At 42.9% G+C, this 19650-nt stretch overlaps 1 protein-coding gene across 4 annotated transcripts in view; it reads right to left on the bottom strand.

The window, feature by feature from the left end:
* Positions 1–1991: 1991 nt before the first annotated feature.
* dock1 (dedicator of cytokinesis 1) overlaps positions 1992–19650 on the bottom strand; it is a 206031-nt gene continuing 188372 nt past the window's right edge. For all 4 annotated transcript variants that reach the window (XM_030400621.1, XM_030400622.1, XM_030400623.1 and 1 more), the window contains 6 exons: positions 12214–12351; positions 10468–10610; positions 9717–9915; positions 7462–7639; positions 5843–5994; positions 1992–2975 (listed from right to left, as the gene is read on the bottom strand). In XM_030400621.1, the coding sequence (XP_030256481.1) occupies positions 2880–2975; positions 5843–5994; positions 7462–7639; positions 9717–9915; positions 10468–10610; positions 12214–12351 (906 nt within the window). In that variant the 3' untranslated portion in view covers positions 1992–2879. The remainder of the gene's footprint in view (positions 2976–5842; positions 5995–7461; positions 7640–9716; positions 9916–10467; positions 10611–12213; positions 12352–19650) is intronic.

Below are 19650 nucleotides of genomic sequence, written 5' to 3'. Positions count from 1 at the left end.
CAAGTTTCACCCTTAAAGGAAAAGTATATTACATTTTTTTAAAAATTCAGTCATTAATTGCTGAATGATGAAAAGACGGCTGAAGTTTCACAGTCCACAAAACCTTTTCTGGAGCTTCGCAGAAAATCAGCGTTACAGCATTCACCTGAGCAGCTGAAGTAGATGGGGACTTGTTTTAAAATGTAAAGAAACAACCGGAAAAAAAAACTTAAAGCTCGTCTGGTGTGATCCAAGTCTCTGGAAGCCTCAAGATCCCAAATTGAAGATGTTATTTGCCCCCTCAACATGCAGTTGAGATTAAGAAGGGGCAATGTTATTGTACATTTTTATTTTTAAGTTTAATTTTTACATCTTTAAAACAAATCCCCATCTACTTCAGTTGTTTAGGAAAATGCGGCACCACTGTTTTGCTGTGACGCTCTGGAAATGTTTTGTGGAAACTTCACCCGACTTTTTAATCACCATGGAAGAAGAGTAGATGACGTCTGAATGTTCATTTTTGGGTGAACTTTTCCTTTAATAACACCATACAAAACACAAAACTACAAGTGTTTTCCTAATCCTATGTTCCTAATCCAAAAGTAAGGTCTTTTTCACAACTAATTCACGAGTAGTTAGACACTTATTAACCCGATTTCAACTAATGATGATGAAGTTTAAGTGTTATATCGTATATATATAGTTGCTTTCTAATGACCGATAAAGAGCTAAAATGCTGCTAAATGACTCATTATTCAAAGTATCTAAAACACCTCACCAACAGTCTAAAGAGGCATGATGATCAATTATTATTATTATTATTATTATTATTATTATTATAATAAACTGTTCACCTCAAAAGTCGCCTATGTCAGAATGATCACTGTCATGAACTTTATATCTGCCCTGGTGTAATGCAAATATCAACAAACTAATTAAAGTGTAATTCAATTTAAAATTGCTGCACGGCAGATAATTATACACTTACTTAAGGGGTTCAAGCTGCAGTCATTAATTTTGAGTCAAAATACATTAAAACCCATCAAGCATAAAGAAGCTGAGAAAAAGCTTCTTTACATAATATACTGTTTCATACCATCCATATAACAAGAGTTCTCTCACCTGTCCTTGCCCGTCTCTGTACAATTCTTCCTGTGACCTTAGTATTTGTTTACACGTTTATTAATGGTTGACATATTATGAAGAGCGTTGGGGCTGGATATAATGCCCCGACCTTCTATTTCTCTTTCATTGTCTTATTCTTAGTTACTCATTTTTGGACTTAAGCTTAAGAGCATCTTCAGCAACAATGTCATTCAACCCCACTGCCTTAAAGGAGCGGCACAGGAAATCAGACTTTACAGCGCTCACTCCACAACACACAAATAATGTTTGCGCTTTAACCTATTATTACTGTAAATACAACTGCACCTCATCCTCTTGCACCTTATGTTCCACTTACCTTTACTCCTTGATACCAGCATTTTAGAATCTATCTATCCATCATCCATCCATCCATCCATCTTTCTATCTATCTCCATTCACTTGATGTGTGGTTACACTGCAGGAGAGCAGAGAAAGTATGAGCGCCTCATTTCAAACCAGAATTAAATGACAGAGCTGGCACATGTGGTTTTTTTATTGGCATCATCTACACGGCATCAACTTATCTTACAATGCGGGCCGCATTCCAGATTCACGCTTTGAGCGCCGAAAGAGAGAAACGATCTACACATTATGTAAAAGAGACCGCATTAGCCTATATAGAAAGTCGTTCCGCGGCGTCACACATCCCGGTATAAATCTCCCGTGTGTTGATAATGAAGCACGCGTCGTGATGGCTGTCAATCAAAGCCTGCAGAGAAGCGACGTTAGAGAGCGCCTTGGCAGAACTGAGGAGACGCCGCGCAGATCGGTGGTTTGTTTTTGGATTTCACAAATAAGAAAATGGCTCACATCTATTTTCGGCGTCTCTTGCTGAAGAAAAAAAAAAAATAATGAGGCGCATGTCGTTTTTTTTGTTTTTTTAAAAATACATACATTTGAAAGTTTATTCAGAAGTCATGTCAGTAGTGAATTGGTAAAACAGTCAGTATTATGGGAATCCAAGGTTACAGCAATCGAGGACAAGGTTTGAACAATGATAATGTGATGGGAGTTAGTTGTACGTGCACTCCAATTTTTTTTTTCTTTTTTTTACCCAATAAAATCCTTGATAGGCTCTCAACATACCAACTCTGTAAAGTCCCTGTCAATTCAAAACCTACAAGCCCTTTTTTCGTCGCATATAAAAATGCCACTATTTAAACTAATGATACGTTAATACAAAAAAAAAAAGAGTCATGATCAAATCACATACAAAAAGAAAAAAACCTGAATAAAATAAAATCATATATACAAACCTCTGTACATAGTGGGAATATGAATAAAAAGAGATTATTCTTTAATGCACTCTCATGCACGTGAGGGGGGGGGGGGGGGGGTGGTCAGTATCGGAAAATAGCTGCTGGTCCGAGCTTATCTGTCTGAACACAACATCCTGATAGAGTCTTGAAGGGTGGACAGCATCTATAAATTCAGTGACTACTCATCTGTGCAACATGCTCCCTCGTTGCAGACTGCATCATCGTCAAACTGAAGGCAAAGAACAAGAAAGGCAAAAAGAAAAAAAAAAAAAAAAGTTGATATGAAGGGGCGGGCTGCGGTGAGGTATTCATCTTGTCAAGCCGGGACAGGAAGCGAGGAATGTGTGGGTAAAAACAGCCGCTTGTTTTTTTTTTGTGTTTTTTTTTTGGGAAGTGGTGGTGATGGTGGTGGTGGTGGGGTGGGAGCAGTTACTGCTGATGTTGTTTTTGTTGTGTTGTCAGGGTGTTGTTTGGTCCGACCGTCAGCGTCTTTGTTCACTGTACAATTCCTGAATCGATGGAGGCCTGTTTCCTGGTGGTCTTGGGAGGAGGTGGAGGAGGGGTCTTGCTGGGCAGAGGAGGTGGAAGATGCTGCGGGCAGACAAAAAAACAGTGAGCTGGAATTTGCCCTTTTACCTTTTTTTAATCGAATAATGACGACTTTTGGCTTTGCACGAAATTCAAAAAGCTCTGAATTTAAAGCTGCTATCGCTCACACATTGACAGATCTTTTCTTACAGGGGACTAATGCCAGGATCAGCTTACACAACACTTTGTCTTTTAAGGTGGTCACTGTGTCAGATTAGGAGATCGTTGTACTAATCAGTCCATATGATTGTGCAAAGGACTGAACGCCAAAGCAGGAATCCATTAGCTTCTATTATAGCACAAAGACTGTTGTATGGAAGCTATTTCTCCCTTCTAGACACCCTGCGTCTATTATTGGATCGGCTGATATCAAGCAGGCTGATCCTGCCGCAGCATCAGACGCCTAAATCCAGGATCAGACCACAGGAGTTCTCCTGGTTGCTTTGTGCACCTGAGGAGAATCTTTACAGATGTTCTTCTCTCTAATCTCAAACATGCACACACACTACAAGACTCGACAGGATACTATAAAGATTATTGTGCCAGAGGAATCAAATGTACCCTCTCCTGTGATGTGAAGGGAGAGCAGATGTAAACAAGATGGAGACGGACGTGGCGCAATGAAAAAAACGAACCCAAAACGAACGAAAGCAGAATTATCCTTCTGCTTTCGTTCGTTTTGGGTTTGTTTTTCTATTCTTTAGCGAGAACTGGAGATGAGATGTTATCTGTCAGTTTGAATCCAACTTATTCCTAGCTCCCATGATGCCTTGCAGGAATTACGGCTGCAACTTTCTGCGTTCCCCTCACTTAACCGGAAGAGATGTTTTCCATGCTAACAAGACACTGATCCTCTCAGAGCGACTGGTACAGTATATCGTTCATTTATTGTCTTTGTTGGAGAATTTATTGAATCAAAACTACTAAAACTTTAAAAGTGTAATTGAACGCTTCTTACGCTCTGAAAGTGCCAGTCAGTTACGATGACTCGTTGTTGCTTACGCTTGTTCTGCCGAGCACCAGAAGTATCACTCACCAAAGTTTCCCCAGAAGGCCCGTGGATATTTTTCAACAGTACTTTGCTTGCTAACTTTAGCTTCAAGGGCTAGAATGTTTTATCATTGCTTGAACACGGTCAACTGCTGTGGCGAGCGTCTGTCTCCTTGTAGACTCTTCTCTTTCATTGCTTGCAAAGTACTGACGTAATCATCCAGATATTAACTCCCAAATATCAAATATGTTTGAAATTATTATTATTATTATTACTGTTAGGGCTGTAAGCAGTTCGGGAGAAATAAGACTGGATCTGTATTAGTGCAAAACAACAGCGCCGACCAAGGTCCCAAATCAAATTCACCTCCAATCTTGGGAGGGGTAAAAGAGGAAAAATCAGCCCCAAACTCATGTAGTCTGAGCCTGGCTTTAATCAAAGATATAAATGTTTTCTGATTCTGCTAAATTATTGTTTTTTCGTAATCAATAAACCACAGCAGAGCAGGTCCAGATGAGCTGAAGCACAAAATATTCATTTTTCATTCACAAGTCAAGCCATTACTTTGTTTTTATGAATTTACTCCATATTCAAGTGGTAAAAAATGCAAATGAGGGCTTCAAGATAATAGTAGCTGAAGATCATCATGTGGTTTTTTAAAAGGAGGATGAAGATCGTGTTCTATGGAGACACTTAATATCAAATTGAAATCTTTATTCACTCCTTAAAGGAAGAAAAAATAAAGTTTTAAGGGAAAGTTCATCTTAAAATAATCTAAAAAGACATTTTTCCTGTTAGCTGCAGCGATATTTATCCTCTAGATAGTTTTGCTGTGAACGTTTTGGTGGTATCAGCCCTAGAGGGTTATGTTTAAGGTTAGAGAGGCTTGTGCATGTAACAGCGCAGCATTCAAACATTATTTGCATCCTCGTTGGCTTTTGACTTCCTTCTGAGTGGTGATATAGTTGGCAGGGTGTAGTTTGGTAGAAAGAAAATTGTTCCCACATCAAGCTGTTCACAAGGTCTGTGGATTATCTTGTGTAACCAGGTCGTGATTTCTGGAAGGAGGCATTACTGTGTTCTTCACATCATTTTTTATTATTTTTTTTTTTTTACACCACAAGCCCAGTGCCATCTAGTCACATTATATTATCATCATTAGAATCCAGATGGTTATATAGCACTCCAGGTAAGAGGAAAAATATGTACTTTTGACTCTGGGGTGAACTGACCCTCCTAAGACACCCAAATTCATAACATACAAGCAGTAATGGCTCATCAAGGAGCTCACCTCTCTGCCTCCATCAAGAACTTGAAATGAGGAGCGGACGTCACCCACATCTGCTCTGACGACGCTCCTGTCAGCCTGCTGCCACACTGTGTGCAGAGGCTGTGTTTTTACTACCTGTCCACGGGGCGTGACAGTGGATAAATACCATTAGTTAACAGAGTGGCGTGGCGAGAGGATGGCTAGCGGAGGGCGTCGGCGAGTGTGGAGAGACGAAGCCGCTGATTAACAGCGGGAGGGCTCCTGATGGATGTGAGAGGTAAAGTAATCATCCAATCAATCACGTCTGACCGCCGGCCGGCTGCAGGAGGGGCGGGAGGCGAGTATAAATAACAGCAGGGTGGACAGCTAACTGACTGATGCCTACACACTTCTGCGACACACATTACCCCAAAATGACACACAAGTGCAGCGCGAGCGTGAGACATGCACGCAGACATGAACGCACGGACATCATCGCAGGACGTAGAGCAGTAGGGGGAGAGAGGAGGAGGTTGACCCGATTGTCAAGTGTGTGTATCGGCCTCTTGTTTCATTATGAGTGCCATGCATCATTAAGGAGCTCCTCTCAGCCCTAATTAAAACACCTACCCTTTGATGTGGCGGAGGTGGCGGAGGTGTCGAGGGACTCGTCAAGTCTTGATTATCTAGCAGGTTGCCATAATCAGCCGTGCTGCCTTTCACAGGCAGCGGAGGAGGGATTTCACCTTTGTCAGAGCAGCCCATCCCGTTCAGCTCCAGATCTGTTGAAGAAGGGCACTCATCAGCTCACATTCATCATCAGACTGCGCGGGTATTTCTTAAACTGTACGACTGGGACCCAGAATAGATCACACGGCCTATTGTGGTGAATTCCCCATCACTTAGACTAATTAAAGGAACAAGGAGAAAATGAGAGAAGATGAAGTTTTCTGGAGCCAAATCCCTGCGCACACTTCATTGATTTTACATAGAAACGATGAGTTTAGCGGGCATGGGGAGTACTGTATTGTACTATTGATGTATGATGTCTTCTGTGACTAAAACGCCACAGCAGTAAGTGAATTTTAAACTAGTTTTTGTCAAAATAGTATTTCCAAAGTCAATTTAAGAACTTTATTGCTCAACCCTCATTATGTAGTCAGGGCTATCTAGACTTTGAGACTACTAATGAATAATATAAACACTCAATACACTTCACCATTTTTTCAAAAGTGTGTGTTTGCAGGCCATTGAGTATGTCATTCAGCCGCCAAGTTGTATTGTGGGTAATGTAGGCCAGGTTTTGAAAAAAAAAAAGTAAATGCATAAAAAAGGTGATATCTCTGGTTCGATTTTAATAACTGATTTTAAAACTGTCCAAGACTCAAACAGTGTTTTAGGACTGCTTTTCAAAGCCTGGTGCCTACATTACCCACAATACAACACAGTCACTAAGTGACATCACTGAAGGGCAACAGATCCGATTACATTCAGCTTCCTCTGGAGTCCCCCCCCCCCACATCTGTGATAGTACTCCCCTAGACCTGTAAACACATTAAATGTCATTCCTAAACGGAACTAAGAAATTTATTATTAGTGTGAAACTGCAGTGTTTCAAGGAACTGTATCTTGTTTTTGGAGCTTAACCCATACAAACAACCAAAAGGCAGGATATTTTGGCCTCTGTCCCCCTTTGACACTATCGAAGCACTATACTAAATCAGTAGAGTGTTTCTGTTGCTACCAACCTCTGACTTAAAGATGCTGGCATGAAAATGATCTGATGAGGTCATAACCTTCATCTTAGCATCTCATATTGAGTAAAATCTTTCATTTTAACCCTCTAACAGAGGAAGCAATGCATGTGAATCCTTGGAATTTAAAATTTGAACAGTCCAGTCTCTTTTTTTTTTTTACCAAAGAACATCGCTGATGAGCGCGTTAAAACATCCAGCCCATTTTTGTGTGATCCTGGTGTGAGCAGCCAGCTCAGTGACAAAGAGATAAATTTAGAGGTAGATGTGTGGTGCCGACAGTCGTGATTTGCGTGGCCATTTAAAGAAGTGTATCTAAGAGGAGACAAAGCTCCATATTTGACATCATACTGAGCGCGGTCACGTGCACCATGGCATGTGGTAACAGTGATGCAAGCAGAACAACAAAGTCAGAGGGAGGCAGAGAGGGCCTACAGAGACAGTCGACGCTCCAGCCTGAAGATGATACAACCTCTTTAGTAGGTTTGCTCTTACTGGAAGCAGTGTGCAAGCTGAAGGAGAGTTTGCTCCTGGGCGTGATGGGCGGGGGTCCTGGCGAGGAGGTGGAGTTGGAGGAAGAAGACGGGGGTCCAGGGGACACGGAGAGGCGACGGTCTCCACCAATCTGGCTGAGAACTTGGCTCCTTGGTCTCTGGGGCCGCAGGGGGCTGATCTGAGTGATCATGCACAGAGAAAGAAAAGAGGAAGAAACTGTCAGGGAGTGAGACATCACCGGGCGCTCAAAATAAAACTAAATTACACAACAAGTCAATAAACCAGAACTGAGAACAAATTTTACTTTGTGGCAAATGAGTTGAGTCCATTATGACACACAGCAGAAGATCAATAAATGATCATTTAAAGGAGCAAATGTTTTTCACACCTCCACCGGGACTGTTGTGTGTGTTTCCACGCGCATATTAAATCTGCTATTTGTATTCCTAAAAGAGAAACCATTTGGATAAATGTGCTCGTTGGGTTGCAATATCTTATTTGTGGTTACAAATCATTGTTTGCATGCACGACTGCGTTCTCCACCGCTTTTATTATGGCTGGAATTTGAACGTGAAAAGATATGTCCTCAGGGCTATTTCACACTGTAGGCTACATTAACAAACAAGTTTGTAATTGGCCAAACCCGAAACAGCGAGCCACAAGGGAGACGCAGAAGATAACAGCACACTTCATTCAGAGATGTGATTTGTCTTTTTCCGGAACGCTAAAACATTTTTTTGCTGAAGGTGAAAATCTGTTTTTTTGTGTCTTGATTGTTCCAGATAACTTCAGCCAGAAGTGTTATATGCTGCAACTGCTTTGTAACTACCAGATATCCCCCTATAGGTGGTCTACCCTTGACCCCCGAGGCAGAAGGCTCCCATCACATGCCAGACGGCTCCACCGCTCCCAGGGGCCTCTTTCGGATCCCATTCCTGCCCTAATCTTAATGCTTTTAGCCGGGGAGCAGTCCCACTGGGCATGCATAACATGTGATTCCCCCTGTGCTGTAATGGACACAGCAGTGGTGAAGAAGCACATAAACACAGCAGAGACAGGGGGGAGATAAAAATATTCAGAGTGCAAAGAGAACAAGGGGACATGTAGAGAGGAGAAGATAGCACATCAGGAGGAAAATTACATATCAATAAAAAGGATGAAGACCCTGCAAGAGACGGTGCGATGCTAAATAAAAACATTTAATCTGAATGTGTTGGACAGAATGAACAAAATATGTAATATTTGGGGTTTCTGGAGCTGCTACAGTGACTTAAAATGTCAAAGTTTGACTTGAGGATGACAAATCAGAACACAAAAGTCATCAGAGGTCTTCAACTTGTTTTTATGATAATCTACTAGTCATCTTGTGTGGATACTTAGCAAATTAACCAGAGTCATTTCCACACATAGACGGACATTTTTGTAAGGGGTTTTCTTCTGCGCTTTAACATTTTTTTAGGTCCCTGAAACAAATGGTTTTGGGGAATGGAGCATTTAGGAAGTGGTGACATCATCACCCCAATTTGCACATGCCCATTGCTGTTAGTGAGCATGTAGCGAGCATACGTCTGAAACAACAACAGCGGACAACCGGTTTAAGTTTGGCTAGCACCACTGTAAGGCCTTTGTTTGTACTGCTAGGTCTAATAAGGAGGTGACACCTTAACTTAGTGGTTCTCTGTGTATGTGGGTCATTGTATTTAAATAGGTTAAGCTTACTATGCATGCTGAGCATTTTCTTCCTCAGGTATTGAAAGAAATCATTGACGTTGATTTTATTGCCACCTACCGGCTCGGCATGCTTGTTTGAGCATCTGGAATTATATTTTTTAAACTTTGGGAGCCTTAATGCGCTGTTTCATTACATTTTGATGGTCTTGTGTACAACAATCATGGTGGCCTGACAATTACACTGAAACAAAAGTCAGGAGTCACCTGTCCTAATCATTAAGAACCATACAAATCTAACACAAATGAGAAAAAGGAGTGCCACTATCATGCTCGAGGGAGAGCAACAAACCTCTACACCAATACTGGCTGTACAGTACTTTTGCAACCTTACTTTCTTCTCTGAAAACTATAAATATCCACAGACAATCTCAAGGGAAAAAAAGGAGACTAAAGAATGGTCCAGGAGAGCAACAAATAAGAAAGTAAAAAACAGTGAAGGGTACAGATTTAGTGTAGGATGCAGAAGACAAGAGACAGAAAAACAGAGGGGAACCAAGTTTCTTGTCCAGGTCACTTTTCAGTACCGTCTCTGACAGTATGACAGCTTCTGCGGGCTGCAGAGGAATCTCTGTGGTCTTCATCTCTTTGTCAAAGATCTCCTGGTGCTTGCTGTTCCTCTTCTCCTTCTTTTTGTCCTTGCGCTCCCTCTCGGGCTCGTCCCTGTCCAGCTTGTCCTGAGACTTGGTGTGTAGCTTCTTTGGCAGGAGTGGCTCCAGGGCAAAACTGCAATAAAAGAGAATATGATGATGGTTCAATCAAATCAGCGCGCATTCCCCTTCCTTGTCTGAACACCTGAAGTAGCTTTATCAATCTTTCACTGGCTTGACAAGACTGACAATTCTCTGTACGCACAATTTTAATACTGCCTTCACTAAACCTTGAACTTTATAATGATTCACGCTTAAGGACACGCTGCAGTTTTCCAACCACACAACTCCACTGTGAGTGTGGTTAAACAGGAGTAACTGAAATATTTAGTTTCTGAAAAATGTATTCATATTTTCAAAATCCAGTTGGCAGGGATTCATGAACTCAAAAAAAAGGGTAGTTAACGTTTCAGAAATTGTGTAAGGGCACTCTCAGAAATCCCCTCAGGTTCAAAATGAAAATGGAATATCTGCAGTCTGTTAAACACGAAGACCGAGACTGACTCATCAAAGTCAGACAGTCATTTAAAAACATTTTTTCAAGTGCTCGAATAAGATGACCGGAAAAGCCAGGGAGGATGCATGGTGTTTTTCGCTCCCCCTTGAAGAACTGTAAATCAGCTGTTACCCGTCTGAGCCTGGCCTGGAGGGGGAGTTGTCGGAGGAGATGGAGGTGACTGAGGCCACCGACAGCGGCCTCTGGGAGGAGGGCATGGTGAAGGAGCGCACCATGGAGTGAGGACGAGGCCCCCGCCGCTCGTCTGCGGTCGGCTGACATGGCAGAGAAAAAGAAACACGGATGAAGCACAACAGAAGATAAACACTGAGGATGGCTCCACACTCTGGTATGAGCGGCAGGGACACTGTAAGGGTGAAGGTTATTCTCAGCATTATCGTCAGACATCATTCAGTGTGCAGCACAGAGTCCCACATGCAGGAACACAGTCGAACATAAAGCCAGTGGAAAAGTAAAAAGAACCCTGATGATAACATTCATTTCTCCACTTTTGTAGAAAAGAAGCCGCGGGAAGAAATATCTGGTCACAGCGGCTTTGACAATGAACCCGTCTGCATTTAAAGAGTCTTTTCGAGCGTAGAACGGGGCCATCACACATCTGATGGGATAACCTTATTATCACACCCTGGAAAAGCGATGCCTTTTCTCTCTCATCTGAAAGGTCGCCACCTTCTCCCTTTAAATTGAGCGAGCCCCCCCCCTTTACCTCAGGCAGGAATGAGGGAAAAGCCTGGCCAAGCAACAATTAAATCTGTTAAGGAGGAGGAGAAGGATGATGGAGGGGGGGAGGAGAGGGGGTGCATCTGGCTGCACATGAGCTGACTTCAGCTAAAAGTGAAAAGCGAGTGTGCCATACATGTTCCAAGTGCATTTGGAGGACTTACTGTAAATAGAACCGAGAACTCAAACACTGGTCATCGTCATCTTAATTATGTTTCTTGTTTTTGAATCTTTATGTTCTGATTCAGACAGTGTTTAAAAAAAGGTTGGTCGTGCAAAGAGAGCCAAAAAGGCGACGTGGCTCTTTTGAGGTTCATTCAGTTGGTTGTTCTCTGCATCTTAAGACCCTCAGCGATCAAGCAAAACATTAGAGTAGTAGAGTAAAACAGCTGGTTTTACCCAAACTACTATAATGTTTTGCTGATGTTCAACAATAATAAATACAAATAAAAATAATGTTTTCAAGCACAAAAAACAAAATGGTTTGCAGCAGCCGGTTTTCAAAAATGGTGGCTTAAAAACAAAATGCTGCATGTGCTCGACCGATCAGAAATGTTTTGCGCTGCAAGCCCCACCCTCAAAGTTTCTATACGTTTGGAAAACCAGATCCTCGTCCCTGCAGTGGAAACACACCGAGTTCCTCCAAATGTTCCTTGCTAAATCACAGCGCCCACTCCATCCTTGCATCTGGACTTGGGGAAGGTGAGGTCATGATAAACTGATGTCTCGTCACTACAAACACGCCAAATTTCATGCTTTAAAGTTTCCTGTAACTTTAAAGCAGGAAATGTAATGCCAGGTCCGTCTTCCTGTGTCCACACTGACCAACTATACCACCCATACAGAACACTGACAAATGAACATTTTCCAATAATACAAAGTAACTGCATCTGTGAAAAAATGTGTGTAATAAATGTTAAACCTATAAGCATGGCTGATGGCAAACAAAGGACCAGAATCCAACAGAATTGATTCCTGAAAGCTAGAACAATAACATACATATTCATTTCCTTTAAAATCTTCAGCCAAACACAACAGAAGAAACAGAAGAAACGGCTGCAGACTACATTAGCCACGCTGAAACGCGGAACACTTCTCATACAACAGAAAAGTCACAAACAGGCAAAAAGCTCTTACCAGAGACTTCACCCCATACTGTTTCTCCACCTTCTCCCGCAGCTGCTTGAAGCAGGCCTCCAAGCGGTCGTGGAAAGGCCTCAGAGCCTCTGTGACCTTCTCTCCGTGGATGCGGACACCTTCGGCGAGGTGCGGGATCTGTAGGGAAGGGGGGAAAAGCAAATGTGAGAAACCCTCATCAGACATACCCCCCGAAAGAGATGAGAGGTCAGCTTGCACACTGGCTCTTCATTCATCAGAGGAAAACGCCACGTACGTCCGATTTAACGCATATGACCTTTGGCCCCGCGGCTGCACACACTCGGCGCAAGCAGCGTGTGTAGATCGGTCTGTGTGTCTGTGTGCACGGATATCACTGCACAACTTTATCCAGGTGGAAGTAGAAGAGAAGTCTGTTGCCATGACACTCCCTCCCCCTTGCCTCCCACCGCTGGCGTCAACGCAGCAGAACACAGGTTTATCAAACAAGGCAATAAGAAAAGGCACAGACAGACTACATGAACAGGCATCTACTGTAACTGATGGATGCTTTCCTCCCCACCTCTGACGCAAATAAAGACGCAATGCACCCTTTTTCTTCCGGCACGCTGCTGCCTCTCGCGCTGTAGGCAGCCGGCGGACAGCAAAAGATCTAAACACACAACAGAGGCAGCTCAGGTAGAAGGAGAGAGAGCGAAGAGAGGGAGAGACAGAAACTGCTGAAAACTAGTAATTAGGAAACCCCAGTGACACAGCCGGTGTCAGCGGGCTCTGCTGACTAAATCCGCCGAGGGGAGGGTGGAAGCGGCGTCCCCTCTGGGGGGGGAGTCGACGTCTGAGTGATTTTCTTCTCCTCTCCCGACTGAAATCACAGGTTAAGTTATCAGGTTGAAGAACCTGGTGTTTCAGTGCTGCGTACCGTCTTTGGCGGTGGAAAAAGGCGGCGAGGAGTTGCACTATAACTCACATGAAGCCAGCAAAGATGTAACAGTCAGCTGTGGTAATAGCAGAGCCTTTCTTCCCCATGGCAACTGTAAAAAAAAAAAAAAAAAGATCCCCCGACTGCCTCGCTGCTATAGCCAGCCTAGTAGCTATACGTGAGAAGTACTGTTAAAGGTGAAAGGAAAGAAGCTTTATGCTTTAGTGCTTATGAATAATAATAATTTCTTTTAAAAAGCAACAACATAGGAAATAAAGCGCATTAGAGGGGATTTAATTCAAACATTTAGAGTAATCGGTCCCAGTCAGAGTGGTGCATTTTGCGGGAGCTGGAACAACAAGGAAACACTAAACTGCAGAGTGCATCTCGTGCCTCATCTTAAGTACAGTAGCTTTTAGCCCGAAGCAAATGGAACAAAGAATCTGCTCAGAGTACAAAGACGTGTGTGAAGTATCTGGCATAGGTGGGCCGGTCAAGAGAAGGCGGTCTGTGTGTGTGTGTGTGTGCTAACCTCTGGTTCCCTTGAGACTGCTCGCCTTTCTTCCCTTTTTTCTGAGGCCAAGCTGCCCCCTTTCTCCACAGCAGGCTGCTGCCGCAAGAACCGACTTCACTCAGCTGGCACACAACACCAATTCGTTTTTTTTTTTCGTGATGCAACCTTTTGTAATCATCTCGAACGGTGCATGTTTTATTTAGTCAAGTTTCCATATGTGGCGGGCTTCTTAACGGACAGAGAGAGAAAATACTGACGCAGAAACTCATCTTTATCTATAAGGTGAGTGATTAAATGCTCTCAGCCACGTGCCAACACATTAAAGAACACGCTGTGAAAGGAGAAGCACACAGCGAGCAGATCGGCTTGAAAAGAGATCCTGAGCACGTATCAGAGGTTTTTCGAAAAATCCGGGATACTTCACTCACTGGGTGTTAGTTACTGTGCTGTGCTCCACAAAACCGGAGCTGTGGCACAGAAAAGATAAATGAGAGAGGGCTACAGATACCCTGCGAGGATTTCCCCTGATATTGAGCACCTTCATCATCACCGCTGGGACCTCTTGGAGGAGAGAGGAGAGGAGGGAGGAGAGAGGAGAGGAGGGAGGAGAGAGGAGAGGTGAAGAGAGGCAGCGGAGGAGAGAGGTTAGGAGTAAGAGGACGCGAGGGAGAAAGAGGAGTCAGAGGGACGAGTTGTTGTGAGACGAAGAAGACGGGGAGGAAAATAAAACAAACCAAAAACGGCGCGAGCGAAAGCTGAGGCAAGATTCACGTCTCCCAGGATACCCACATCTTTTTATAGACCTTACGATGATTGAGTGCGACTGAGTGGCGGCATGGCAACAGAACTCTGCTTGGCGGCTGCACAGAGATAAGCTCATTGTGGAAGACACTTAGGCTCAAGGTTGCTAAAGCACACACACACACACACACACACACACACACACACACGCTCGTGTAGTTTAATTACATGTACCAACTTTTAAATAAAGTTTTTATTCCTCTCCAGCCGTCTGGAAACAGCAGGTTTATGATTTAGGATATCATTTAGAGATATCACTTCATGTGAGGCTGATGTTAATATCACATAATTAGACACTGGAGACCTGGGGAGGCGTTTATCATACCCCAGCATAGATCTCACACTAAAGAGGCTGGCTTACAAAGCGAAAAAAAATAATAGCACAGACTGTATAGATTGTGCAGTGGCGTGTAGAGATGGATACGATTTGTTCTTTTTTTGGCAGAAAAGTACGGAGACGTTCAAGTCCCGCGAGGTAAGCCATCATCTCGTACGCAAGAGAAGAAAGTTCATATCTTCACGAGTTGATAGAATAACTTTTGTGAACAACGCATTAACTCAAGCACACAAGATGGTACGCACAAGATAATAACTTATTCCAACAAGACGATTGGCATGTGCGCGCAAGATAAAAAAAACAAAAAAACAAAAAAATGATGAAAAAGTTCCAGATTGAAATTTTCTTGTGAAATACTGAAATGCTAGCTGTGAACCTTTGACAGAAAGCTGGAAGGAAAAACAAATATCGAATCGGCCAGAAACAGTACATGGAAAATTCCACGAAGCATCGCCATGGAGACAAGTGGTGTCACGACCAAACACTTGATAGCCCGTTAGCGACGCCACTCATGGCGGTGTTTCTGTGAGTTTGTTTTGGTGGTTTTGAGCCTCCTGTTGGTAGTAAATCATTGACTGCAGATTTAAAAAGATAACTTAACCCAAAAATGAAAATTCAGTCATTATCCACTCGACACCTTGCTGATAAAAAGTCGGGTGGTTTCCACAAAACATTTTTTGGAGCTTCCCAGCAAAACAGCGTCGCAGCATTCTTCTAAACAACTGAAGTAGATGGAGGCTAGTTTTATATTGTAAAAACAACAGGAAAAAGAAATAAAAGATGGCCCCATACAGCTCGTCCTGCAGAATCCAAGTCTCCAGAAGCCCCGGGATCCTTAATTGATCTGAAAAGAAGTTAATTACTCCCTTTTATAAAGCTGAAATGTTGGATGTTAATACCATGTCTCCAATTTATTTTGGAGTGCTTCCGGAGACCTGAATTACGCTGGGTGAGCTCCCCGCTGTATTTCCACATGATCATCTTTTAAAAACTAAACATTCACCTTCTCAAGCTGCACTTTGTGGGAATGCAGTGATTGCAAACAAAGCTCCCATCCCATTTATGAACGGGAGTATGCCGGTATTTTCGTCTGACAAGCAGTATGAAAGAAAAGGCGCTGCTGTTTAATATCCGCAGTGTCTCGCGGTGTCGCCCCGCTTCTTCCAACTGAACCATGTCACCTACTTTTTTAATGCACAGTGAGCAGACTCCCGAGCCACACCCTTACGGTGCTGGGGCAGCCAAACTGCTTTTAAAATGCCTTCTATTAAGACGACGATGACATATTATGACCTTTCATGAAGGTCACATAGGTCTCAGAGAGGTAAGCAGCCAGTGGTGAGTCAGACAGACTAATAGGCAGACAGACTGTACTAGATATGAGATGAAAGCACGAGGGAAAGAACTTCAAAAGACATAAAGGAAGTTGGGCTGTCATTGACACACTCTGTTTCCATGCATGTGAATATGCTTGTTGATGCACTGGTGAAAATTGCCCCCTCAGGTCTATGATTTAATGAATTAATCACCCGGCAACCCCTTTTAATAGAGTCTGGGACCACAGTGAGAAGTTTTGAGGTACTAATTTAGGCATCTGTCTGGAGCGTTTGCTAATTATAACCAGAAACATCACAGAAAACACCGACTTTGTATTTGCCAGGGAGCGTTTTACAATACCTAATTTCCTGATTTCCAGTTGCTCATTTCCTCTCTAATTACCAGACGAGGACAATGGGTATTTCAGAATAACAGTGCACACTGGCTCATCTCGAACCGTTTAGTTTTGCTCACTGAAGCAGGCTCGCTGTCATTTGTCTCATTTAGACGGATTCAAGACGCGAGACAAACAAGCGCGCCGGCTCTGGCGCGCCGGAGACAGCCTATGCCACTTTGAATCAGCGGCTCCGTCCCTGTCCATCTCTTGAAGAATTCCCCGTGTGTGCATTCGACGTGGGCTCCGCGAGACACTTTTCTCTATGATCAACTTCAATCGTGTCTTTTTCGTGCTCGTGGAAGCTACAGAGAACCACCGTGATTTCAAAAGCTCCGTTGGCATGATGTGAAGGTCATTTTAAACCCCGACACAGCCGCCGAGACATTGCAACTGGTTTATCTCGCGCTGGTATGACTCGGGTGTTCAAGAGAGCTCCTGCTAATTAGTGCTGTGGATTGTGGGTGGAGGATCATTTCAAAAACTTGCAGCGTGATTTCCAATGCTCTTTCAGTCCGGGGCTGAAGCAACACGGAGCTTTGAAACAAAGCTAGTCTTGCACACATTATTGTTCTGTGCCTTTGCTTCGAGGTGGATTTATAAATAACTGATACGTGTTAAAAGGTACAAATCTGGCTTGCACACTCCCAACCTTGTCACATTTAATGCATTTGTGATATCAGTGTCTTTCCATGAGTATGAAGTAGCGACATGTTTTATTTTTAGGTCACCTTCACCTGCTTTCTACATCAGTCAGATATCCTACATTTCACACAACGTTCACACAAATTCAATGTCTCATAAACAAAACAAAACACTGGAGTAACGACTAATGATGAAAATCGTAATTATAAAACAGTGTCACTTCTAAGGTGAGACAACTATGTAGGCAGCATGAAGACACAATGAGAACATGGGGGCATATTCCTGTGCGAAGCCTTATAAAGACAAAAAAGGTTTCACAAACACAAAAGAGTCCAACTTTTTTGGATTCGGAGGAGTTCTACCGGAGATGCAGAGCACAAAGTTGACCTACTTTACAACAGCGGCGAGGGGGAACAACCGCTGCAAGTTCAATTAACTTCCCCTTTTTTTTTCCTCCTCGCAACGAGCGCTAGGAAGCAGCCAGAGAAACTTCTTGTATCTGCGCTCAATTCCTGGGTGAACCACGAGGCAGGGAAACCGTGACATTTCCAAGTATTAAAGTGACCCTCGGTTCAGAGCTGCAGAAGCAAACCTACAGCGCAGCTCTCTGAATCTGTGAAAGTTTGGTATTCCCCTGGAAAAAAACAAAAGATAGCCTGAAGTTTATAAATTAAAGATGGGCCACAACACGAGCTAAAGATCTGCACGTGTTGTGATGTATCCCGACGATGTGTGTGTGCGTTCCTAGTCTGCAGCGTGTGCACTTCCTTCAGGCTCAGTGAGGGTGTAAACCTCGCAAAACCGCCAGTGCTGATCTCTTGCTGTCTTCTTCACGCAGCAGAGCATTCACCCCCCCCCCACACCCCCAAACTTCAGAATGTTTGCTTCAGCAACTCTTCCTCGTTGTTATCTCCACTGAACTCTTTAACACACTTTCCTCCCCCCCGCTCGCTTCACTTACCGTCATCGGACACTCTCTTAGAGATGCACTCACAGGTTCTTCAAATGATATTATGTTTATAGCTTCAACCTTTCAGAGTGACTTTTTTTTTTTTTTTGGTTGTTGTCGCAGTAACATTTCAGATATGAATGCCTGAGTGTACAGAACAAAACAAGCATCCTTCAGCATTTCGAACGCGCAGCTGTGGCTATGAAGGACGTTGAGACATGAACACTGCCTCGTGTCGGCGGGGTCATTTTTTCAAGTGGCGCGTGTCTCCCAAACCATAGCGACAAACACAACACGCCACAATGTTCCAGACACTTTAAAGGCGAGGTGAATAGCCCAGAGCTAATTCATGCAAATTAAAGAAGCTTAATTATACTGGAAGGCCAAGTGGCATGGATGCACATTTTACATTCGTCTCATGCTCCTAGATACTATCTAATAAGTGTCTCTGGCTGCCTGTAGGCTATGCTTTAATGGAAAGCATACAGTATGTATATGTAAATATGTTATGTAAAGTAAACAAGCATGTCATTTGTGACAAGCAGGTCATGATACTTTTCCGTGAACAGTGGTAACATTGACGAGACAGACAAAACAACAGTGTTAGGGGTAAGAGTTAAGAGTGATACCAGTAATAATCTTCTATCACGGATCACATAGTTTTATGTCAGTAAACAGTAAGAAATGTGTTTTTTATAACAGTAAACATCACAATACAGTAATTGTTCTGCAAACTTAAGAAAACAAATGGTTTAAAGGCGCTCCTTTTCTGAACCAACGCCACCGACAAGGAAAGGTTTATTTGTGTAGAACAATTCAGACAGGAGGCAACTCTCAAATTGCTTTACAGGGGCATAAAATTACAATAAATTTATGGAGCAAATCAAGCATGTGCATTAAGTCACATCCTTTGGACTGTCGCGGTAAATCTGACCTGAGTCCATCACAAAGAAAAATTCACAGTCCAGCAGCGTTATAAAACGTTAAGAAATCATCCACAGGCTTATATAGGCAACCAAGAGAGAGACAGGGATGGTCTCGTTTTTCACATTACGCTACAGTCCGCTCACATATGGCTGATAAAAAAGATTAATATATGTGCATTTCAATGAACTGTTACATAGAGCCCCTTTGTTATACCCATACCATACAGTGCTTCAACACTTGTGACTGTTTTCTTCTTTTTCTTGGAACTTCCTTAAAGCAGACAAAACTGCTTCACATCAGACAACACTCAAGTGAAAGCAAGGGTTGGAGCATTTTTTGTGACATTTGTAGAAAATCTCTGAACAACCTGGTAGCAATCACTAAATCAAATGTTCTGACATGTAAAAGCCAAAAAATCCAGTGTCCATATCCAATTCAGCACGTGAACTCATTGCACGTGTCAAATCTTCCACAAGGCTGTGTGGTTATGTTGCTGAAGCTATCAGCGAGCATGCTGCACAAGAATGCAAGAAAAAATGTCAAGAAAATGTCCCAAAACTAACACGCTAGCTTCACAGTGGTGAGTACTAGCAACAGCCATGATTGTTGTTGATGTTTATTATGCAATTTCTTTATAGTTTTTCTTTACAGCGGC

Source organism: Sparus aurata, chromosome 20 (genome assembly GCF_900880675.1).
Source record: "Sparus aurata chromosome 20, fSpaAur1.1, whole genome shotgun sequence".
Classification (NCBI taxonomy): Eukaryota; Metazoa; Chordata; class Actinopteri; order Spariformes; family Sparidae; genus Sparus; species Sparus aurata.
The sequence above is the reverse complement of the archived record's forward strand: the minus strand, read 5'-3'. Positions and strand labels throughout refer to the sequence as shown.